This window comes from Hippopotamus amphibius, chromosome 11 (assembly GCF_030028045.1).
Source record: "Hippopotamus amphibius kiboko isolate mHipAmp2 chromosome 11, mHipAmp2.hap2, whole genome shotgun sequence".
Taxonomy (NCBI): Eukaryota; Metazoa; Chordata; class Mammalia; order Artiodactyla; family Hippopotamidae; genus Hippopotamus; species Hippopotamus amphibius.
The window spans coordinates 10,087,507-10,108,612 of record NC_080196.1 but is presented as its reverse complement, the minus strand read 5'-3'; the positions used below and the strand labels follow the sequence as shown (position 1 = coordinate 10,108,612).

The window sequence follows — 21,106 nt, the reverse complement described above, 5'->3', positions numbered from 1 at the left end:
ACTGATGGTGCTGTTGACTATGACTGTATCCTTACTGGTTTTATGCTTGCTGTGTCGGCCAGTTACTGATACAGGTGTGTAGATGTCTCCAGGTATAATAGTGGATATACCTTTTTTTTTTTTTTTTTGCAATTCTATCAGTTTTTGCCTCATATCTTTTGACACTTTGTTATTAGATACGTAAACATTAAGAATTGTTATGCCAGATGCCTTAGAGGACTGGGACGGGGATGGGGGGGGGACTCGGGGGGGGGAGTCAAGGGAGGGAGGGAATACGGGGATATGTGTATAAAAACAGATGATTGAACTTGGTGTACCCCCCAAAAATAATAAATAAATAATTAAAATTAAATTAAAAAGAAAAAAGAATTGTTATGCCTTCTTCAAGAATGACACTTTGCATAATGCTCCTCTTTATACTTGTTAATTTTACTTGTTATGAAATCTGCTTCATTTGGAACTAATATAGCTAGTCCAGCTTTCTTTTGATTAGCAATAGCATGGTTTATCTTTCTCCATCCCTTCTTTTTAATCTAGTCTTTATAATTAAATTGGGTTTCTTATAGACCATATATACATGGAAGGGCTTCCCTGGTGATGCAGTTAAGAATCCGCCTGCCAATGCAAGGGACACGGGTTAGATCCCTGGGCTGGGAAGATCCCACATGCCATGGAGCAACCAAGCCCGTGTGCCACAGCACTTGAGCCCCTGTGCTACAACTACTGAAGCCCACATGCCTAGAGCCTGTGCTCTGCAACAAGAGAAGCCACCACAATGAGAAGTCTGCACACCACAATGAAAAGCAGCTCCCACTCACCACAACTAGAGAAAGCCCTTGCACAGCAACAAAGACCCAATGCAGCCAATAAATATTTTTTAAAAACATTAAAAAAAAACGTATATGTGGGTCTTGTTTTCTTTTTCACCTTGTCATTTTCTTTTAATTGGTGTATTTAAACCTTTCACATTGAAAGTGACTATTGTAGTTGGGGTGATATCAACCTTGATTTTAACTTTTCTGTTCATTACATTTGTTCCTTGTAGCTTTTTTAAAAATCTTTTCCCCCTTTGGTTTTAATTGAGCATTTTTTTATGTTTGCATTTTCTCTTCTGTCTGAAGATACCAATTACACTTCATTTAAAAATTATATTGATAGAGTAGTAGACATTTTCACTAATACAAGTCCATTTTTAAGTAACACTTTACCACTTTACAGATAATGCAGGTGCTTTATAACAGATTATAACCAATTCCTCCCTCCTATCCCTTGTAATATTGCCCTCACTCATTTCACTTATCTATAAAGTGTAATTACACAGTTCATTGCTGCTGTTATTATTTTGAACTGTTATCCAAGAGCAATTCAAAATAAAAAATATTTTATCTTCATTTATTTCTTCTCTGGCTCCCTTTCGTTAAGTAAATCTGAGTTTCTTACCTATGTCTTTTCCTTCGTTATGAAGAACTTCTTGCAAGACAGATCTATTGGCAATAAACAGTCTCAGTTTTTGTCTTATGAAGTCTGTTTGTCCGTAACTTTTTTGAAGGATAATTTCACTGGATATCACATTCTTGGTAGGTAGATTTTTTTTCTTTTAACACTCAAGTGTTTCACTCGAGTCTCTTCTTGCTTGCATGGTTTCTGAAGTCTGATGTAATTCTTATCCTTTCATGTAGGTAAGGTGTTTTATTTTTTGTTTTGTTTTGTTGGGTCTTCAGCTTGTTTTAATATTTTCTGTTTGACTTTCTGCAATTTGAATGTGATAAATTGGGTGTTGATGTTTGGGTATTTTTCCTATTAGTATTCTCTGGGCTTTCTGGAATTTTGGATTGGAAAAAATTCTCAACTGGTGTTAGTTAAAATACTTAAGTTTCTCACTTCTCCTTGTGGTATCCTCGTTATGCATTACACCTTTTTTATAGTTGTCCCACAGTTCTTGTATCTTCTTTTCTGTTTTTTTTCATTCCTTTTGTCTCTTGCCATTTAAGTTTGAGGAGCTTCTCTTGACATATCTTCAAGCTCACAGACTGTTTCCTCAGTTGCTTTTAGTTTAATGATGAACCCTTTGAAAGCATTCTTCATTTGTGTTAGTGTTTTTTATTTCTAGCATTTGTTTTGATTCTTTTTTCCAGTCCATAGCATGTTAATCACAGTTATCTTAAATTTTCAGTTCGATAACTGCAAACTTCTGCTGTATCTGATTTAGTTGTAATGCTTGCTTTGTCTTTTCAGAATGTAATTTTTCTTTTTAGCATGTAGTGAATTTTTTTGTTGTTGAAAACCACATGATTTATTGGGTAGCACAAACTCAGGTAAATAGGTCTTTAGAGTGAGGTTTTATAATTATCTGGCTAGGAGTTAGGCTGTGTTTAATGTTTGGTAATTTGTTTGTATTAACTTGTAGGTGTCAGAAGCTTCATTTACCTCGAGTTTCCTTGTTTTTGTTTTCACTGCTGCTTTGGGTGTCCCTAGAAACTCCTTAAATAGAATCTGTGTCTTTCAGCTCTCTCAGTTGTAATTTGTTTTTATATTGGTGTCTTGTTGATGTGGTGATAAGGGTACAGGGAAGAGAAGTGTTCTGTAACTTATAATTAAATACCAGTTGTTGTAGTTGACCAGAGGCCCTGGACTGTAATCTTTACAAGAGTTATACCCTTTTTTTCTCTCTCTCCTTATTTCAGTTGGAAAGGCTAGCTGGGACTGGAGTTGTCTAACTGCCCTACCTCTAGGTCAGAAAGGCTCTGAAAAGTAGTTTCCCTTGAAGGCAGGTCTTTGTTAAAGAGAACAGGTTGCTCTAGGCATATCTCAAAATGGTTACTTTTCCTCTCCCCAGCACAAAAGTGGAAGAGGTTTGTTTGTTTAATGATAACATGGTGGAGCTCCTGAAGGTAAACTCTTGAGTCTGTGGAGGCTTCTCTAAGACCAGGACTCTAAGAGGTTTAAAGCTCCAGCTAGTTTACACTCAGCCTCCAGCAATTCATTAGTTACCTTTAAAGTATTTCTACCAGTTAGTGTCTTTAGAGACTCCTACTCCTGGTAAGCTCTGATTCTCTGTATTCACATGTCTCTTCAACTTTCCTGAAGGCATTTTGTCCTGTGAGCTCAGTTCAATTTGATCACCTCTTTTTTCTTGTCCTGAGGGAGTAACAGATTTCAGTCTCCTTACATATCGGAGCTGAAGCCAGAAGTCCTCTTGTTTATGTTTTAATGAGAGTTTTATGGAGACATGATTCACATACCCTTAAAAATTTCCCCTTAAAAGTATAGTTTGGTAGTTTTTAGTATATTTACAGAATTGTGCAACCCTTACCACTGTCTAACTTTAGAATGTTTTTATCACCTTTGAAAAAGAAATCCTATTATATCTACTGGGTTGGCCAGAAAATTCAGTATTAGCAGCCACTCTTCCCAAGTCCTGGGCAACCATTTACCTATTTTGTTTCTGTGGATTTGCCTATACTTAACATTTTATATAAATGGAATCATGCAATATGTGACCTCTTGTTTCTGGTTTGTCTTAGTATAATGTTTTCAAGATTCTTTCATGCTGTAGCATTTATCATCACTCAGGTTTCTCTTTGAGGTTAAGTAATATTACATCCTACAGATATTACATTTTGTCTATCCATTCATCAGTAGGTAGAAACACTGTTTTGGTTAGTAGGAAGAATGCTGTTAGGAACATTTGTGTAACATTCTTGAGTGGATGTGTTTTCATTTCTCCTGGATAGATACCTAGAAAGTGAATTACTGGTTCATAAGGAAAGTATGATTACCATTTCAAGGAAGTGGCAGACTGGTTTCCATAGGGAGTGCATTATGTTACACAGCACCAATTATGAAAGTTCTAAAAGTCACCACATCCTTGCCAGCACGTCATCTTGATTCTAGCCATCCTAATGTGAGCAAAGCGATAGTGGTGTTGATTTGCATTTCCTAATGACTAATGATATTGAGCATCTTTTCATGTGTTTATTGATCATTCATATGTCTTTTTTGGAGAAATGTCTCTTCAGATCCTTTGCCCTTTTTTTAGTTGGGTTTTCTGTTTATTATTGAGTTCTAACAGGAAGAGAGCCCTTGGCTATGTTTTTAAGGGCTCGGCTTTCAGCTTCGTATCAGCAGAAGCATTGCCACCAAACAACAGAGTCAGCCTATGCTTTGCTGCCTTATACATAGCCTGGCATCAGCTTTTCCTCCTTACTGATGTAGCTTCGGCCTGGCATCCTCTTCCAGTACAGTCCTATCTCATCCACATTAAAAACCTGCTTCGGTAAATACACGCCTTCATCAGTAATTTCTCTAAGTGTTTCAGGAAATTCCCGGGCAGCTACCGTATCTGCACCTGCTGCCTTGCCACTTACTTTTACATTGTAAAGGTTGGCTCTAGCCTTGAACCAGTGAAACCAGCCATGGCTGGCATTAAAAGATGCGCCCTCTCATTCTTCACCGTGTTTGTTCTTCAGATCTTCATAAAGGCTTTTAGCTGTCTCTTGAGTCAGCATTTAGCTGAGCAGGACTCGATGCTGATCCTGTATCCACACACTGAGAAGTTTCTCCATCTCCTCCATCACATTCATCAGCACAGCAGACGTCACATGTTCCATGATCTTGTCCTTGTTCTTTAGAATTGTGCCGATGGTTGAACGATTCATGTTATGAGTGAGTGATGTCTACCATCTTTTTGCCTTGCTCCACTCTCAATTATTTTCACTTTTGTTTCCATCATTATTGCTTGGCACTTCTTAGCAGTACCAGCTATCACCGATGCTTTTACGCTTGCTTCCGGACATCCTGGGCTTGAAATAAAGATACTGTACTACTGTGTTCTATACAGTACTGTACTGTAAAGTACCGAAAAGCATAACCATTTGTAGAGGATGCATACATGTGACTATGTACACCAGACACGTGAACTAACTTATGCGATTAGACATGCAAACACATGTTCGCATCTTTGAAAGTTCACAGCTTGAAGGTTCGTATGTAGGGGACTTACTGCATGTAGTACCACAGTAAGTTTCTTGTCCATCATATCTTTCCACTCCCTCACTGCTACTGAATCTGAATTATTGTTTTTATATGTCATGCAACACCTCAAACATCTACCGGCTATCTTGGTTCACTGTTTGTTGCGAGCCACACCCATCCACATCTGGTGTTGCAAATTTCCCGTCAAATAACTCCTTCCACCACTTCACAATAACTCACAAGCTGTAGTCTTTTTCAGTGTAAGGTGCTATGTTTATTGTAGTATTTATGTATTTCTTGACAATTCAACATGTGTAAAATCATTTTTATTGAATTTTGGTGTTTTTTAATTGGATTCTTTTTTTTAAATATGTTACTGATAAAGTTTTTGAATGGTTTGCTCTTAACCCCAGTTTCCGCATGAGCTCTGTGGATTTTATTGCATGATGTTGTATGGTGCATTGATTTTAAGGAACTCAAATGTCATAACATAGCAGAACTGACTGTAATTGCTCTATCCCATATCGGCCCATTCCTCTGTCCACCCAGTGATCCATCTTATTTTTTGATGTGTTTCATAGTAAGTAGACTTAACTCATAATTACTACAGAATGTGTATCATTAACTAGAATTTGATGCTTGCTTATTTTTCTTTTTTTAATCATAAAATTTACATGCAGTGAAGTCTGAAGTGTACCATCTGATTTGGAGTTTTGCAGATGCATACATCTGTGAAATGCAAGCTCCCATCAAAATACAGAACGATACCATCATCCTTAGAAGTGTTTCCTCATACTCTTTCCTAGTTAGACCTTGTCTTCACCCTCTCAGCGGTGACTGTTATTTTCCTTTTGCCTATTCCAGAACTTTTTATATAGGCAGACCTTGGAGAAATTGCAGGTTCAGTTTCAGGTCACCACAGTAAAGCAAATATCACAATAAAGTGAGTCACAAGAATTTTTTGGTTTCGCAGTGCATATACATTTTTGTTTATATTACACTGTAGCCTGTTAATTGTGCAATAGTATTATGTCAAAAAAAAGTATATACCTTAATTTAAAAATACTTTATTACTAAAAAATGCTAATAATAATGAAAAAGTTTGAAATATTACAAGAATTACCAAAATGTGACAGAGACACAAGTGAGCAAATGCTGTTGGAAAATTGGTGCTGATAGAGCTTGCTCGATGCAGGGTTGCCACAGACCTTCAATTTGTAAAAATACAGTATCTGTGAAGCTCAATAAAATGAAGTATGTCTGTAAAAGGAATCATATAGTGTGTACTCTTACTGTAAGATTTCTTTGATTCATGATAACATTTTTAGATCATTCATGTTGTGTATATCAGTAATTCATTTTGCGTTTTATTTCTGAGTAGAACATACCACAATTTGTGCATCCATTCATTTGTTGACAGATACCCCAGGCTGTTTCCATTTTTTTCTCTATTGTGAAGAAAGCTCTTATGAACATATTTGTACAAGTCTCTAGGTGTACACATTGCCTTCATTTCTTTTCTTTTTTGAGTGGAATTGCTGGGTCTTGGGGCAAGTACACGTTCAGTCTTATGAGAAGCTGCCAGCCATTGTTCCAAAGGGGTTGTACTATGTTGCATTACCCCCAGCAGTGTATGAAGGTTCTTATTGTGCCAAATCCTTGGCAGTACTGCTGTGGTCAGTCTTAAATTTTAACCATTCTGCAGGGTGTGTGGTGGTATTTCAGTGTGGTTTTAATTTGCATTTCGCTAGTGACTAATAGTGTGTAGCAGTTTTGTGTGTTTCTTGATTATTTGCAGTATTCTGTTTTGCGAAGGTCTATTCAGATCTTTTTGTCCATTTGTATAAATTGGATTGTCTTATGTCTTTTTTTTTTTTTTTTTTTTTCATTTTCTAATAAGACTAAATTTATTCAATACCCTAGTAAAAGTTTTGATTATAAGTATCCAACAGTATAAAAAGTACAAAACAGATTTGTAGATTTCTAATATATTAATACAAAGTGCATGACTACATACAGTACATCCTACAGGCAAAGAGAGGTGGAAGGGGAAAGAAGACTGTGGTTGAGGTCTAGTAATAAATAAATAAATACAGAAGTAGAGATGATCCACATTATAGTATATCCTACCACCAACACTGCAGCCAGAATGTACAACAACAAAAAACCATTGCAAAATAACTCAGGAGGAAGATGATAATGGCTGGGATTCTTGTAATACACCAAAGTCTGTGGGAGAGTTGACCCAACTCACTGTGTAGTCCGTGCATACGGTGGCTTGTAGTTTTTTCCGAAGGAAGAAATATAAAATTTTAAGTCTAGATTAAGAACTATAAAACTATAGGTGCCCATAAAAAGTGGCTCACTCCTTCTTGTTATTTATACTATCCGATCTTTAAAATCCAGTTTTAAAAATAAGCACTGAGTCATGTTATTACAAGGTAGGCAAATGATCCTCCCTCATTATGGTAAGTCTGAACTGGTGATATATTTTTCCTGAACTTTTAGAAAAGAGGCAATAGATAGAACTTTGGTTTGGGTTCAAGTAAAAGGCTTTTAATGAAGGTTTTAGAATTGAAGAGCTCCATGTTTAGGATGTATCATCTAACACCTCAATGTTCAGAAAGCCTGACTAAAAGAAACCAAACCAAAACCAACCCACTCAGCATTAACACACACCTCTTTTCTTTTAGTTGAATTTTACTTTAATATAGAATGAAGAAAAAGAAAAAAAAACAAAAAAACAAACAAACCAAAAACCCAAAACCCTAATAGGTTAAAACTAGTCAAACAACCATTCTACACAGATAAAACCTTCACAAAGGTCAACCGAAGTAATCCAGAGCTAAAACTGAATTGTGCAGATTTTCAGTGAAGTCACCAGTCATGTAACATAAACAAATTATTTACACACTTGCAAGCCCTCTCAGAAATGTGCCCCAAGAAGCATTAACCTTTGTTTCTTTATGTGCCATCCTGAAGACTTGCACATTTTATTTTTCAGATAACTTAACATTTTTAATAGAGTGTGTTCTCTACCAGTGGTAATGCTTTGGTACTACTCACACAGAACTGCTTATCCTAAAGATTTGACATTTCCCCAAGAGGAACTATGATTCTGCTTTAGAAGTTTCATATAAATTAAAAACTTTATCAAATATCAATATGGAAGAAGGTGACGCAGTCACATTACCTCTGTGTACTTAGAAATTACTTCTTCAAGATATTCGCACCAGAGAGCTTAGTCTGTCCTGCTTAATATTCAGTAGTACAGGTTTGAATCATCAGAACCTTGGCAAGACCTTAATATTTCAGTTATTAACAACTACCTCTAGGGGCAAGTCCATGTTTACTGAGTTACGACAAATTTATTATAGTGAAGGAAAACAAGTGTAGCCAGCCATCTTAAAAAATGCCCCAACCACTGCTTCTCAATATAGAAAGACTAAAACTACATACGTTTATCATACAACAAATCCCATCTCTGTCCCCTGAAATTCCCCTCATTTAATTCATTAGAAGGGGATTTTTAAAAAAGACTTAAAGAGCACTTTACAGCAGCATTCAGCTTTCCTATGAAATACTCAGCATCTTAAATATTATGTACACTTTTTTTCTTTTCATAAGCTAGACACTGGCTTCAGAGTTTGTGGAACTGGAGGAAAAATAACCCACTCAAAACTATTCTAGAAATCGTCTTTTGGCAGAATAGCAGGTATCCAAGTTAAAAATAGGAGGGTCATTTTTTGTTGCTTTGTTTTCCAAAATTTAAATCATTTTTTGTTCCCCTTCTACATAAACCTCAGTCACCACTCCTGAGTGGAGATGGGCAGAGGCTCTGGCCCCTGCTCCTCTGGCTTCTCAGCAGCTGCTTTCTTATTGCTGCAGCAAGGTTTGAATAGATGTGTGTCGATGAGGACTTCCCCAAAACGGCCTTTATAGATAATGCCACAGCATATTTTCTGTCTCTTCCAGTATGTGAGATCTATAGAAAGGTCAGCTGTTATCCTGATGGGTTTTCCCTTATATGTTGTTTGTTGCTTTTCTCTTGCTGCTTTTAATATTTTTTCTTTGTGTTGAATTGTCGTTAGTTTGATTAATATGTGTCTTGGTGTATTTCTCCTTGGGTTTATTCTGTATGGGACTCTCTGTGCTTCTTGGACTTGGTGAATTATTTCCTTTCCCATGTTGGGGAAGTTTTCCACTAGAACCTCTTCAAATATTTTCACAGACCCTTTCTTGTTTTCTTCTTCTTCTGGGATGCCTATAATTCGAATGTTGGTACGTTTAAGGTTATCACTGAGGTCTCTGAGGCTGTCTTCTAGTCTTTTTATTTTTTTATCTTTTTCCTGCTCTGTGGCGTTTATTTCTTCCATTCTATCTTCCAACTCACTTATTCGTTCTTCTGCCTCCGTCATTCTGCTGGTTATAGCATCTAGAGTATTTTTAATTTCAGTTATTTTGTTATCCATTGCTGTTTGTTTTTCTGAGTTCTTATGAACTGTTTCTTGTACTTTCTCTAATTTGTTATCGAGATTTTGTATCATTTTTACTATCATTACTCTAAATTCTTTTTCAGGCATTTTTCCTATTTCCTCCTCATTTATTTGATCTTGTGGGTTTTTTTCCTGCTCCTTTGCCTGCATGGTGTTTCTTTGTTTCCTCATGGTTGTCCAAGCTTTTGGGGTTGCTTGTCCTGGTGATAGAGGTGTTTATAGAAGACTGTCCAAGCCTCAGACTAATGTCCAAGTATTGGATTAGACGAATATTCAGTCGGCTATGTCAGGTTCTCCGCAGCCCTTTCCGGTGTCCGAGGCCGTCTGCTGGTGTTCAGCTGGTTCTCTGTGGGAATGACTGTGTCCTTCCGTGCATTCCCAATGCATCTGTGGAGAGGGATGCACTCCACGTCTCTCTACTTCGCCGCCATCTTTTTCTCTAGTATGTGAGATCTAAAAAGGAAAACACTGGCGTTCTGTTAGAGCCAGAAGCCATCTCTGTATCTGAGCCATCATCTGACTGGTTACTATAACAAGGAGATTGAGCTGGAGAGGCACTTGAGGTGGTACTGTGAGCATCAGAATTGTGACGTTTAAATTCCTTCTGCAGTTTACTGATCTGGTTGCTTTTTATCCTGTTTCCAGACAGAGTTTTCACTTTCTTTGGTTTCAGTGTAGTCTTTAGACTGGGTCCTGCCCTTGCATCTACCACATGATTCCAGTTTTTTTTGGATCCTGCTGGCAATTTCTTCCATCTTTTCACAAGCAGGACACAAGCATTACAGATGTCTCCTGAACGAGTCTCATGTAACCCAAAACAGCTCTGGAAGTCCTTCTCATAGCGTTTACTGTCAGTGAATCGAGAACTTGAGGATTTAGCTCTGCAAATACAGCAGCCCTCTATACTTCGGTACATCTTTGGCTTGTGAAAACCAAACATCTTTTCTTCTGGGCAGTAGCCTTAGTTGGTATGCTCTGAAGGACACCAATGTTCCTCCAATGTAATAACTTTCCCAATTCCACTTTCTAGATTCCTTCTGAGTAGTAAAGTCTTTCTTATATTCAAAAATACCTTTCAAAACTCAAAATGCCACTGGATGGACTTCCAGAAGCAGCCGTTCCACGCGCAGTAACGTTTCCGAGGTGCGGAGTGCACACCAAGCCTACCCCCCCCTCCAATCGCTCCCTCCTCCTCAACTGCCTTGTCTAGTGTCTTATGTCTTTTGAACAGAAGGTTTTAATTTTGTTGATGTCTGATTTATGAGTTTATTATTTTATGGTTCTTGCTTTCTGTGTCCTAATAGGTATTTGCTTTATCCCCAAGTTGTTAAAGATATTTTTACATGTTTTCTTTTAGAAGCTTTATAGTTTTAACTTCTGTGTTTTAGGACTGTGATAAATCATCAGTTGAGTTTTATATATTGTGTGAGGTAGAGATTGATGTTTACTTTTCCAAATGGATGTCAGTTCTGTCACTGTTTGTTAGAAAAACTTTCCTTACTCTTTTGGATTGTTTTGGCATCCTTATAAAATATTAAATGATTGTATAAGTGTGAATCTCTTTTTTGGGCTCTTTCTGAATCTGTTCCATTGATTTATGTGTTGATCCTTAATGCCAGTACCATACTGTCTTGATTACTCAGGTTTATGGTAAATCTTGAGGTCAGATGGTGTAAGTCCTACATCTGTATTCTTTTACAAACTTTCTTTGGATATTTTAGATCCTGTTTATATCTGTGTAAACGTTGGAATCAGCCTGTCAGTTTTTACAAAAACCTACTAGTTGAGTATAATGTGGATTGCACTGACGCTAGAGATCAACTTGGAGAGAATTGCAGCCTTAATAATGTGGAGTGTTCTAGTCCATAAACATGATATAGCTCTCCATTTATTTACATCTTCCTTAATTCCCCCACTAGTGTTTGGTAATTTTCAGCCAAACAGAAATTTTATATGCCTTTTGTTAAGTTCATAAATGTTTTATGCTTTCTGGTGCTATTGTAAATGTAATTCTTTTTTAAATTTTACTTTCTTAGTGTTTGCTGCCAGTGTATACAAATACGATAGGTTTTTATATAGTAACTTTGTATCCTGCAACTGTCTTAAATTCGCTTATTAATTCCACTGATTATTTTGTTTTTTAAGATTATCTTTTGTTAAAAGTAGTCAGATTTATTTCTTCCTTTTTTTCCCAAATAGGATGTTTTTATTAGATAAATAGATTTATCTGTCTGTATTCAATTTTAACAGTAAGCTATGTTAAACTCTAAAAATATGTCATACTATTTATTACTTTTAGATTTTTTTTTAGTCAAACTCATTCATTGATTCATTCATTCAAAAATGTGCATTGAGCACCTTCTGTGTGTGAGGCCTCCACTGGGCACAGAGAATAAAATGCTAATAGTCACACTTCTAAGATCCTTGCATATGCAAATACATTTAGCTCTCACAACAAGCCAGTGAGACAGCTTCCGTTATTATCAACCTGTTGTTCAGGTGAGTAACTTGCCCAATAAGTTCTGCCACTTACTAGCTGTGTGATATTGGGCAAGTTATTTCCTCCTTTTTTATTTATGCCTTTTATTTCTCTTTATTGCTTTATTGAAATGCCTAGGGATTTCTGTCCAGTGTTGCATAGAAATGGTGAGAGCTAGCATTCTTACCTTGTTCTTGATCTTACAGGAATAGCTTTCATTGTTTCACTGTTACATATTCTAGCTGTAGGTTTTTTGTAAATGTAGGTTGGTGAAGTTCCCTTATATTTCTGGTTTGCTGAGAGTTTTTATCGTGAATAGGTGTTGAATTTTGTCAGATGTTTTCCCACAACTATTTAAATGATCATAAGAGTTTTCTCCTAATTTGGTAAAATACATTGATTGGTGTTTTGAATGTTAAACCAGTGTTGTGCTCCTGGATTAACACCACCTGGTCTTGATATATTATCACTCTGATATATTGCTAGAATTCTATCTTAATTTACCTGTTGGCTTTTTGAACTAATAACTCTTTGCAGTTTTTTAGTGGTTGCTCTAAAGATTTTAGTGTACTTCCCTGTTTTCATAGTTTACTGAGAATTAATGTTTTATTATTTCACACAAGATACAGAAACCTGCAGCCATATAGGTCCATTTACCCCCACTTCCTGTACTTTTTGACATAGTTACCCATGTGTGTTGCATCTACTTATGAACTGCACAGTGCATGTTATTTTTGCATTTAGGAGTCATATATGTTTTTAAGGAAATTGAGAGTGAAAACAGTCTTTCGTTATGTACCCATGTGTGTGCCATTTCCAGTGCTCTTCATTCCTTCCTGAAGATCCAGGTGACTGTCTGATGTACCTATATATGTAATATCTGATTCACCTTTGTATATACATATATATATATACACATATATCTGATGCCTTTCAGTTTGGCAGAATTTCTTTAGTATTTTTCTTAGTGCGGTTCTACTGGCAACACATTTTTTCTTTTATCTGAGAATTGTTTTTATTTCGCTTTCATTCTTGAAGGATATTTCCTTAATGTAACACCCAGTGTTGGCATGGGTTCCCCTTCCCCTTTTCTGCTCTTTTAAATATTTTGTTCCACTGTCTTCAGGCCGTCATATTTTCTTCTGAGAAGTCAGTAGATATTCAGCTTAGTGTTCCTGTTGAAAGTAATATATCATTTTTTTCTTGTTGCTTTCAGTATTTTCTCTTCATTCTTAGTTTTCAGATGTTTGTGATTTGTGCCTGTGTGTGCTTTTCTCTGTACTTAACCAACTGAGGTTTGCCATGCTTCCAAAATCTGTAAATTTTTTTTCTTTTCCCCAACTTTGGGAATATTTCTCAACTTTTTTGTTCCATTCTCTTTTTCCTTGTGAGACTTTGGTTACATATGTTAGACCTTTCGATAATGCTCCAGGGACTCTCTTTGTATTCCATCAGTATTTTTCCTCTCCTCCTCAGATCAGTTCTGTCATGTTTACTTACTCATTTTGCCGTTTTCAATGTGCCATTAGGTACATTAGTAAATATTTATTTCAAATATATTTCAGCTCCAGCATTTCATTTTTTTTTTTAGTTTTCTTTTTCTTTGTTGAAATTTCCTAGTTCATTCATTACAAGCATATTTCCCTTTACATCCTTGAGCATAGTAACAGCAGCTGCCATAGATACTTTAGCTGTTAATTCCAGTTACTTGAGGGTCTCAGGGTCATTCTCTTTGTTTATCTTTTCTCTTGAATATGGGTCATGTTTTACTATGTCTTTATATGTCAAGTAATTTTGAATTGTATTCTAGCACATTATAACTGGATTATAGATTTTTAAAATTCTTAATGGTTTTTTTTAGTAAGTAATTAATTTTAGTGACATTTAATCATTTTCTTTGCTAATTGTCATTTCTTTGTCCCATGCATTTCTTCTGTTTTCACTTGTCTTCCTACTAAAGTCTATTCTCAAATAGGTCTTTTGTGAACATTTGTGGATAGTGAAGTGTTAGCTTTATTATGCCATAAAATATCTTACTTTGCCCTCATTCTTGGATGATGCTTTACCTGAGAATAAAGTTGTAGGTTGACAGTTCTTTACTTTTCAATACTTTGTGCCATTATTTACAGTCATCAGCTGTTGCTGGGGAGAAGTCAGCTGTCATTTTAACCGTCATCCCTTCTGAGGTTACCTGCCTTTCTCTTTGGAAGCTTTTAGGACTTTGTTTGTATTGGTAGCCTATAATGTGTTTGTGTGTGAATTTATTTTTATCTTTCTCCGTATGTGGTTTGCACTTTCAACTTACCAACATATTTTCAGTTGTGTAAAATCACTAGCTAAGTTATTTCAGTAAATATTGGTGCTCCACTGCAATGGTGATTCCATTTTTTTTTTTTTACATAATCCTAAGTATTTTTATTTTATTTTGTTTTGTTTTGTCATACTCTCCATTGATTGATATCATCTAGAATGAATTCGTGTTCCAGTTGTGTATTTCCTTGATCTTATATGTATATTTGGTATATTTTAGTATTGTGTGTTTGCAGCCTCATTTTAATTAGAAAGTGTAACATTTTTCTTCATTTTATCTATCTTGTTCTATACTTATTTTCCCTTTATTACAGTTTATAGTTGCTTTCTAACTGCTGGGCCCCCACTTTAAAACCAGGTCTACATTAGAGTTTCCAAGTTCTTTGTTCAAGGTGATGTTGGGAGTATTACAGATTCAATCACAGATCCATTCAATAACTGTTGAGATCTTAGTTAAGAGGCAGTGTCAAAGGAGCTTCACCAAGGCAGCAGGTGGTATCAGTATTTTCTTCCCCTTCAGGAGGGGAAGCCTGTTCCAGTTGTTGGCTTTAAGCAGTGACCATAGCTAATGATCCACTTGTGGAGCCTTTTTAGTCCTTGGTTCCCCAGGAGAAACTCCTACCCGTTGATATGTGCTCCCAGGCCCAGAGCTTATCCTTGCTCAGTCTTGTGTTTCTTCTCAAAGATTATCTTGTGACTTACTACTTTTGTTTTTTTTTTTTAAATAAATTTAAGTATATTGTATACTGTATTTGGAACAAAGGGGCTGAATCAAAATACCAACTTAATGAGTCTTGACTAGACATCCAAAATGTTTCTTAATGTTTTGTCATTCTTGTGTCACTTGACACATACTCTTATTAGTCACACTGTGCTTGTGAATTCCATTGTCTATGAGTTTTAATATCTGGTAGGACAAACACTAAGTTATTTTTCTTTTTTAAAATTCTGTCTTGATCAAAATTCTCTATTTTTACATATAAACTTTAAAAGCACTTTTTCTAGTTTTAAAAATTCATTTGGAGTCTATCTTAAACCTCATTACATGTATATATTAATTTTAAGAAGATTGCTATTTTTATGATGTCAGGTTTTCCAGATACCTAAAATACTCATTTACCACTTTTAAGATATCATTTTGGAGCTGTAGTTGAGCTCTTTACTCCTGTTTTGTAGTTTCTGTAGTTATTATGATTGATATATCTATACATTCCACTTCCTTTCTTTAGCTGGTTATTTCTAGAAAAGAAATTAAAACGTTTTTCTTATATTTAGTCATTTTGCCAAAATACCTAGTTAATTCTAAAAGATTTTAGTATGTTATTAGGAGTGGTAGCTGAAATTTGTCAAATACCATTTTAAATCTTAATACAGTCACAATTAGCCTTTTAACAAATTGGATTCAGTTTGCTTTTATTTAGTTTTTCTTTTTTGCAGTGATACTTATAAATGTATTTCTTTTATACTTTCCCACTTTTGAACTATATCAGGTTTTATTAATATTTTATAAGCTTTTAAAATGAATTGCATACTTAATAATTACCTTTTCCTCTTGTATTTCTTTTGTGGAGATAATTTTGTTCTAGTGTTTCATAAATTAGTAATTAAGAGTCTCATATTTAATTCCATATTGTCAATTTGCCAAAATACTTTTGGAAAACCAATATATAGATACCCCATAGCATATACTTTTTAGTATAATTCTGTTAATTATTTCAGATTTTATATCAATTGGATATTTATTTCATATATGCCTCCATGTCTTTGTGTGGGGGGAGTGGAAGGGGAACTAGATTTTTACTGTGTCCTTTTGAAAACACGTTTGTTTCTTATTTAATATTTCTTTTTTCTTCCACAAGTCCCTCTTTTTATTAGAAGTCTTAATTCTAAATATTTGTGTAGATAAGTTGGAAAGGTTTTTATAGTTAGAGAGCACATAAGTATTAGTAATACTTTGGGTTTATTTATGAATGATTGCTGTAGGAAGTTACTATGAATCTGGGTTTTGTTGTTGCTTAATATTGCCCTTTTTACTAGTTCATGAATTCTGATAACTTTTTTTGTAGCTACCCTGTGAGTTTCATCTTGGACTAGGTTCTGATAATGTTTGAGAGCATTTGGTAATTTATACATATATGACTATAATAACCAGCTTTTCTTCCTTCCTTTCTTTTTTTTTTTTTTTAAACAGTTACATGGGAATTGGTCTTTCTGCTCAAGGTGTGAACATGAATAGACTACCAGGTACACTTGTAATTGAATTACAGTACAGTCTTATGGCTTTCTGTGGCTAAAAATGTCAAGTAATAACTTGATAGTTAAGTACATTAATCTTCTATATTTTTAATCACTTATGAGTTCAAAGTCGAAGCTGAATGCTTTTCATAAATTTTATGCTATTTAGCAAAACGTAACAAGTATACCATGCGTTGTTTTGTTTTGTTTTGCTTGTTTTTGTTTTGTTGGTTGGTATTTTTAACTTCCAGTACCTAGTCATAGCAGCTACTTTAAATGTTTTAATGTGGTTGGTTCTGTCTCCTACCCAACACATTTCTGGCTTTTAAACCATTTTCAGTTGTTTAATATTCTGGGAATGTAGGTTGATATTAAAAGTAAACTAAGGAAGGTGTGAATCGAGATGGCAGGACTGTTTCCTAAAACCATTCATCATATGGAAGTGATTCTTAGATTATATTTTCTGGTATTCTGTTTACTAATGTTAAAAGTTAACCTTGGAGGAAACTTTTTGAATATTGAAAGAAAAATCTTATTTTATATTAAACTGTATGTGTGTGTGCACCTGCGCACTTAAACCAAATCAAAGCAGAATTCCTTTGGTCTATTAGCAAAGGAAATATGCATGGAAAGTGTGTCTTGCTATATTTGCTTGCTTTTTCTGGTGGGAGTCCTCTCTTTTTAAGATATATTTTAGCGTTCTCTGTGGCAGATTCATTCTCCTTAATGTTGTAAGCAGTGTTTTAATATAGCAATTACACAGTGTACACGTTGAGAATTTAAATGTACTTTTGGAAGTTTTATCTTTGTACTGTCTGTTGTACTATTCTTGCTTATCTTGTTAAAATCTTAGTGAATAGCTCTAGTATAGAGGAGCCTTACTTTTCACTGTAAATATACTGGAACTTTCTCTTTAGGCTGGGATAAACATTCATATGGTTATCATGGTGATGATGGACATTCATTTTGTTCTTCTGGAACGGGACAACCTTATGGACCAACTTTTACGACTGGTGATGTCATTGGCTGTTGTGTTAACCTTATCAACAATACCTGCTTCTACACCAAGAATGGACATAGTTTAGGTACTAAGATAATGAATTACGTGTAAAATTACCAGATATTTTGATTATTGTACTTACAGCATGGTAGTAATATTTATTGTGTCATTCTCCTTTATAAGTAGATGCCTCTGGAAATTATTTCTTTGTTCCTTCTAGGTGGAAGTTGAGGAAGTGGTGAAAATTTAAATCTGAAGTATGATGGGCACAGAGTCAACTAAAAAACACTAATTTTTTACAGTGTAGGTGACATTGTATCACATATATAGAACTAACTAGAAATAAGCTCATGCTCAGATATTTATTCCAGTAGTAGGAATGCTATGTGTTTTCTGCTTTGCTTTGAATAAAGCCCTTCACAGTATGATTCAGTCCTCTAGGTAACAGGTACTTAGAAAAAAGAGCTGTCAGTTTTTAGTGTGGTGTGGGGGTGATGACAGGGCAAGGAAAAGCTTGATGCTCCCAACCAAACGAAGGACGTTGACATACTGAAAAATCAGGCCTGCTAATAAAGATCGATAAAGGCTGGTTGCCTCATCCATTGTAAGACTAACAGGAAGTCAGGGTTTTAGTTGAATGTGCACCCAGAATACTTCAGATTTAAAGCTGCCTGTGATTGTTATGCTCCCTTTTCTTAGAAGTTTTTGTTTGTTTTTGTTTTGTGTTAAAGTATAAAGGATAACAAGACTAATGCTTTAAAAGTAAAAAAAGTTTCACTTTATTTTACTGTTTGAAACATCCTTGATTCATAATTACTTCTGACAAGATAAAGTGAAAGAAGGCAAAAATTAGTAACCCCAGAAGTCAGAAAATGCAGTTTGCTTATAAGTAGTATTTAAAAATTAAGCTGCAGATAGTATGGTTAGATATATAGTAAATGTTCTTTAATATAATACAAAAACTATTCTGTAATTTCATAGTAGAAAATTCAAAATTTTTGGCTACATTGATAATATTATTTTTAGTATCTCAACATACTCCTTATATAAATTACCATCTTCTTCACAGTTACATTTGGCTTAAAACTTTTCCTTCTGATTACAAATATTGACTCTGTTGTCCCGTGCTAACTTAAAGGTTCAAGGATGTTGATAAAGGCTACCACGCACTTGTGTGTATTTGTCATTCGATTGTTGTGGCAAACTGGTTTCTAGAAGGTATAGCCGTTTTCATTTATTTGTTGTTACTATTCCAGCTCTGTCTTATCAAAGCAGTTAACTGGGATAGTCTTCATTGGCTTGACTGCTTAAGATATTTACAATCTTAAATTAAACCAGGAGAAGTCTGCTTTTAGGTATGACCTTTGGTTCAAAAATGCAAAAGATGACATTTTTAAAACCAAAATTAATCTTTTTATGGTTTTCAAACTTTATTCCAGAGAAGAAATTTTATTTTGGGAGATGAGAAGATCATAGGTGATGTGATATTATTTTTTCCTGTTAGGTTTTCACAAGCATTTACATTGAAATTTTCTTTGGAGTCCGGAAGCCATTTTTAAAATGTGAGATGCTGTTTAAGGAAAGGGTACCTAATGATAGAATCATGTTCTAAAATAAGTCACTTTGAAACATTTCTCATTATTCATTCATGAATTTAATAATATTTATAATTAAGCAAGTAGAGAGGCAGTATAACAGTGGTCAGTATGGGTTCTTTAGTTGCCTGGGTTTCTCTCCTGGCTGTCCATGTGACCTTATGCAAGTTACTTCACATATCTGTGCCTCAGATCATAAAATCGGATCACTATACTACCTACTTTATTAAGGCTGTTAGAGCAAACCAAAGTGATGCACGTGAAGTTCTTAAGTGATTGCCCGACACATAGCGAGTACTCAGTAGATGTTGTTTCCTGTCATTTCCCAGACTCTGGGCCAGGTGCTGGGAATGCAGTGGTAAACACTGGTGTGCAGAAGTTATTCCACTAGGACAGAGGTCAGCAAGCTGTGGTGGCCCATGAGCCAGATCAGTCTCCTGTCTGTGTTCTAAGTGAAGTCTCACTGGAACACGGCCACACTCATTCATTTATGTACCACACATGGCTGCTTTCCTGCTACTGCAGCAGACTTGAGTAGTTGAAACAGAGACCACTTGGCCTAGAGAGCAGAAGATATTTTCTCTCTGGTCCTTTATAGAGTATTGTGTGCTTATCTCTGGTCCAGATTCTAGCATCTAGAAGATAAAATATTATTCAGGTACTTTTCCCTTGTATTTCCCAAAATGGATAATTTCTGCCCCAAAGCTGATACATCTTTGGTTTCCGTCTCATGAAGGTTTTCAAAATGTATATTTACTTACCATATAAAGAGAAATGGAACGCTTTTTGAGAAAATAATTAAGGGGGAAACATTTCAATATGTGAGTGAATTTATTTGAATTTGTAAATTTTGTTTTATTATCATTCATCAGCTGAAGATTACTTTTCAGAAAGCCTCTGGATAATCAGATTAGGAAATTGGGAAAAAATTATTTTCTGTGTAAAATTTCAATAATTATACAACTTATTAAAGTGCCATCTTTGTGGTCTGAATATGCATAGGTTGTGGTTGCTATATTTGGCAGTGTTCAAAGGTGTTAATCTATAGAATTTAAGTTGGGTTTTTCATTAGAGGTTTTGGTAAAGTAAGAATTTCAGTAATTACTAACAAAAGAGAATTTTTGCTAAAACAATATAAATTTAGACAATCTTTATCAATAGACATTTTTGAAAAAAAGAATTGGTCAGACTGCTGTTTTATGAAAAATGTTAAAAATATGTATGGTCATATTTTATTCTTGCTGTTTTCTGTGTCCTTTTTAGTTTTCTGAAATTTTTAGAATAAATTCTCATATTTGTTTGGCCCACAGCCACTTTGCTTTCTATTTATGAATGAAGCTAAAGGTAATCCGAATGTTTTATGGAGGGTGGGGGCAGCTCTATAGTTTGCCTTTAACTTTATTACTGTAGTAAATAGAGTCAGATAGTTGTGTTTTCTGGTGGTACAGTGCAATTATAAAGCCATGGACTCTCAAGTGGGAAGAGACCTTAAAGATAATATAACCCTCATTTTTCAGATGGCGATCAACACAGTAGAGGTGGTGGTGGCGGCATGGTTTTATTTTGTTTTAATGTGTGTTTAGACTGGAAGAGTTGCGATTAGCCAACTCCCCAACACCACCCCCTCCCGTAATTCTAGAGCTCAGTCTTTTTACACATGAATGAGGTCCTACAGAAATATTTGGTTTATTTATTATCTTATTTTCAGCTAAGTAATACATTTGAATATTTGAAGGGAGATTACACCATCGTTTTGGGATGTCAGTAGATTTATTCCAGTGATATTGCGATTGTTCAAGTGTATTTGATACATGACTGTTAAAATTACTGTCAGAGGACATTTAAGAGAAATTCTCAACTGTATAAATCTTTGTCCTTTGAAGAAGGAATTAAAATTTTTTTTCTAGAGTAGTCAAAACTTTGAGAATGTACGTTTATAAGAATTTTTTTTAAGGAAACAAAAGTCCTGTATTTTCCATTCACTTTTTTTTTTGTAACAGAAATCTTTTCTTTCTCC

At 35.1% G+C, this 21,106-nt stretch overlaps 2 protein-coding genes across 2 annotated transcripts in view; one reads left to right on the top strand and one right to left on the bottom strand.

Moving 5' to 3' along the window:
* The window catches only part of RANBP9 (RAN binding protein 9), an 86,049-nt gene that overhangs the window by 34,189 nt on the left and 30,754 nt on the right, over positions 1-21,106 (top strand). Inside the window, exons 3-4 of the mRNA XM_057699351.1 lie at positions 16,451-16,503; positions 17,412-17,579. Coding sequence (XP_057555334.1) covers positions 16,451-16,503; positions 17,412-17,579 — 221 coding nt within the window. The remainder of the gene's footprint in view (positions 1-16,450; positions 16,504-17,411; positions 17,580-21,106) is intronic.
* Positions 9,924-10,651, bottom strand: LOC130831344 (SIN3-HDAC complex-associated factor-like). The gene is made up of 2 exons (XM_057699364.1): positions 10,041-10,651; positions 9,924-9,997 (listed from the first exon to the last, which is right to left on the bottom strand). Exons 1-2 carry the CDS (start codon positions 10,408-10,410, stop codon positions 9,924-9,926), a joined length of 444 nt encoding a protein of 147 aa, XP_057555347.1. The 5' UTR covers positions 10,411-10,651.